The sequence below is a fragment of the Lepidochelys kempii genome, chromosome 3, assembly GCF_965140265.1.
Source record: "Lepidochelys kempii isolate rLepKem1 chromosome 3, rLepKem1.hap2, whole genome shotgun sequence".
Taxonomy (NCBI): Eukaryota; Metazoa; Chordata; order Testudines; family Cheloniidae; genus Lepidochelys; species Lepidochelys kempii.
Genome location: NC_133258.1, coordinates 48663253 through 48667361, shown reverse-complemented (window position 1 = coordinate 48667361; position 4109 = coordinate 48663253). Strand labels below are relative to the sequence as shown.

General features: G+C 49.9%; 1 protein-coding gene across 1 annotated transcript; it reads right to left on the bottom strand.

Annotated features, from left to right (window-relative positions):
* Positions 1 to 341: 341 nt before the first annotated feature.
* On the bottom strand, positions 342 to 3126 carry LOC140908771 (uncharacterized). Its single transcript, XM_073336646.1, has 2 exons — positions 1973 to 3126; positions 342 to 786 (listed from the first exon to the last, which is right to left on the bottom strand). Exons 1-2 carry the CDS (start codon positions 3124 to 3126, stop codon positions 714 to 716), a joined length of 1227 nt encoding a protein of 408 aa, XP_073192747.1. The 3' UTR covers positions 342 to 713.
* Between the last annotated feature and the right edge of the window lie 983 nt (positions 3127 to 4109).

Here is a 4109-nt window from a genome sequence, read left to right as displayed (position 1 = left end):
TAGGCCTATTTGACACTTCTTAGCCTTAACAGTTAGTCCTGCCTCCCTTATGCGCTCAAGGACTTTTTGTAGATGTTCCAGGTGGTCTGCCCAGGAATCCGAAAATATGGCCACATCGTCAAGGTAGGCAACTGCATATTCTCCTAATCCCGCTAGGAGACCATCTACAAGTCTTTGGAAAGTGGCGGGTGCATTTCACAGCCCGAAAGGGAGTACATTAAATTCATACAGCCCGAGATGTGTGATGAAGGCTGACCTTTCCTTGGCAGATTCATCTAGCGGTACCTGCCAGTACCCCTTGGTTAAGTCCAAGGTAGAGATGAACTGGGCCCGTCCCAGTTTCTCTAATAGTTCATCAGTGCGTGGCATTCGATAGTTGTCTGGGCGAGTTACAGCATTTAGCTTACGGTAGTCCACGCAAAAACGTATTTCCCCATCTGGTTTGGGAACTAGAACCACTGGAGATGCCCATGCACTTTCAGAGGGGCGGATTACACCCATCTGTAACATATCCTGGATCTCCCGTTCTATAGCAGTTTTAGCTTGAGGAGACACCCGGTAAGGGTGGACCCTAATTGGGTGAGCATTACCTGTGTCAATGGAGTGGTATGCCCGTTCAGTCAGTCCTGGGGTGGCTGAGAACGTTGGCGCGTAGCTAGTGCACAGCTCCTGGATCTGCTGTCGCTGCATACGCCCAAGGGTCATGGAGAGGTTCACCTCTTCCACACCACCAGCACATTTCCCTTCGTAGTAAACACCTTCAGGCCACTCAGCGTCGTCTCCTCCCTGGGCTGTAAACTGACAAACCTTTAATTCTCTGGAATAAAAGGGCTTTAGAGAATTAATATGGTACACCTTAGGCTTTCGGTTGGAGGTGGGGAATGCTATGAGATAATTAACAGCTCCCAGGCGCTCCTGGACCACGAATGGCCCTTCCCACGATGCTTCCATTTTATGGGCCTGGAGCGCCTTTAAGACCATGACCTGGTCTCCTACTTTGAAGGAACGCTCTCTGGCATGTTTATCATACCAGGCTTTTTGCTCTTTTTGAGCATCCTGTAAGTTTTCTCTAGCAAGGGCTAAAGAGGTTCGGAGGGTGTTTTGTAGGTTGGTTACAAAGTCCAGAATGTTAGTTCCTGGAGAAGGTGTAAATCCCTCCCATTGCTGCTTCACCAACTGCAATGGCCCCTTAACCTCACGGCCATATACAAGTTCAAATGGGGAAAACCCTAAACTGGGATGTGGTACAGCTCTGTAGGCAAAGAGCAACTGCTGCAATACTAGGTCCCAATCATTGGAGTGCTCATTTACGAATTTACGTATCATGGCCCCCAAAGTTCCATTAAACTTCTCCACCATGCCATTTGTTTGATGATGGTAAGGAGTGGCAACCAAGTGATTTACCCCATGAGCTTCCCAAAGGTTTTTCATAGTTCCTGCCAGGAAATTAGTCCCTGCATCTGTGAGGATGTCGGAGGGCCAACCTACCCTGGCAAAAATGTCTGCTAGTGCCTGGCACACACTTTTAGCCCTGGTGTTGCTTAGAGCTACTGCTTCCGGCCATCGGGTGGCAAAATCCATGAAAGTCAGTATGTACTGCTTTCCTCTGGGTGTCTTTTTCGGAAAAGGACCCAGAATATCCACAGCTACTCGCTGAAATGGAACTTCAATGATGGGGAGTGGCTGGAGAGGAGCTTTGACCTGGTCTTGGGGTTTTCCCACTCTTTGGCACACCTCACAAGACTGGACATAGGTAGAAACATCCTTGCCCATTCCCTCCCAGTGGAATGACCGCCCCAAACGGTCTTTGGTCCTGTTCACCCCAGCATGGCCACTAGGGTGATCATGGGCTAAGCTCAAGAGCTTGGCCCGGTATTTAGTTGGAACTACCAACTGTCTCTGAGGATGCCAGTCTTCCTGGTGTCCACCAGAAAGAGTTTCCTTGTATAAAAGTCCTCTTTCTACAATGAACCTGGATCGATTAGAAGAGCTGAGAGGCGGTGGGTTGCTCCGTGCCGCCGTCCAAGCTCTCTGGAGGCTTTCATCTGCTTCCTGTTCGGTCTGGAACTGTTCCCTTGATGCTGGAGACATCAGTTCCTCATGGGATTGTGGACCTAGGCTTGGTCCTTCTGGAAGCGATATAGGGGATGGAGCTGTTTCTGTTGACTGTGAACCGCTCTCCGCTGGTGCACTATGTTGGGATTCAGGCTCCGGCTGAGCCTCTTGTGTAGGGTTATCGGCTGCTGCCAGTTCAGGTTCGGTGGGGCCCTCTGGTGTTGAGGTTGCAAGTACTGGATTCAGTGCTGACACGGGGTCTGGTGTTGGTTGTTCGGCTGGTTCCGGTTCTGGGACTGGTTCCGTCTGGGTCTTTGGGACTGGATCCACTACTGCTGTTGCAGACATTGGCCTGGGGTCCAGGTCCATCACCTCTGACTGGGTCCTGATAGAAGTTTCCGGAACAGAGCTAGGCCTCACGGCTTGTTTAGCCTGGCTGCGGGTGACCATTCCCACCCTCTTGGCCTGCTTCACGTGATTGGCCAAGTCTTCCCCCAACAGCATGGGGATGGGATAATCATCATAGACTGCAAAAGTCCACATTCCTGACCAGCCCTTGTACTGGACAGGCAACTTGGCTGTAGGCAAATTGAAAGAGTTGGACTTGAAGGGTTGAATCGTCACTTGGATCTCTGGGTTGATTAAATTGGGGTCCACTAAGGAAGCATGGATAGCTGACACTTGTGCTCCGGTGTCCCTCCACGCGGTGACCTTCTTCCCGCCCACACTCACAGTTTCCCTCCGCTCCAAGGGTATCTGGGAGGTATCTGGGCCTGTGGACCTCTGGGGTGATTCCGGTGCAATGAACTGTAATCTGTTGGGGTTCTTGGGGCAGTTGGCCTTTACATGCCCCAGTTCGTTACATTTAAAACATCGTCCAGCTGACGGGTCACCGGGGCGAGGTGGGTTGCTGGAGAACAGGGTGGTGGGACGATAAGGGGTCTGGAGGGTTCTTTGGGAGGTAGGTGGGGCTTGGGCGGCCCCCGGTAATAGGGTGTGGTCTGGGGTGGTCCCTTCTGGTCTCCGCTCCAACTGCGACCAGTTTTCTTCTTCTCTGCCACCTCCACCCATCTGGCTCCAATCTCTCCTGCCTCGATTACAGTTTTGGGTTTCCCATCTAGGATGTATCTTTCTATTTCCTCAGGAACACCCTCTAAGAATTGTTCCATTTGCATTAGGAAGGGCAAATTTACTGGAGATTCAACACTTGCTCCTGATATCCAGGCATCCCAATGTTTCACAATGTGGTAGGCATGTCGGGTAAATGACATGTCTGGTTTCCACCTTAGGGCTCGGAACCTCCGACGAGACTGCTCGGGTGTTATCCCCATTCTGACTCTCGCCTTGGATTTAAACAGTTCATACTTGTTCATGTGTTCTTTAGGCATTTCAGCTGCCACCTCAGCTAAGGGTCCACTGAGCTGTGGCCTCAGCTCTACCATGTATTGGTCAGTAGAGATGTTGTACCCAAGGCAGGCCCTTTCGAAGTTTTCTAAGAAGGCCTCAGTATCATCACCTGCCTTGTAGGTGGGGAACTTTCTGGGATGGGAAGTGGTACCTGGAGAAGGATTGCTAGGGTTTGTTGGTATATTCTGCTGGGCCTTTATCCTCTCCATCTCCTCCACATGCTTCCTTGCCTCCATTTCCCTCTTGTGGGCAGCCTCCTGTACCTCCTTCTCCAGCCGCATGAGTTCTATCTGTCTTTCATGTTCCCTTTGTTTTTCCTCAGCCTGAAATTTGGCTAATTCCAGCTGTAGTCGAGCTGAGGATTTGGCCATTCTAACCTCTCTGTTTTTAACTAACTTTACACCCGAGGTTTAGAAATAAACAAACAAAACTTGGCTGTAAAATTTTGCTGTGCTGGAATAGAATACCTATTCTCTGATAGTGATTGTCAGCCTACAGAAAAAGACAATTCCCTTGTCTCTGCTCTGGGCCCAAATTAAAGCAACAAACCTCCAACTACTTGGAAACCTGCTTACCCAGCCCAAAGAAAAAAAAATTTCTTTTCAAACCTGTGCTCCTTGTAAAACAAAAAAAAATCAAAATCCTAA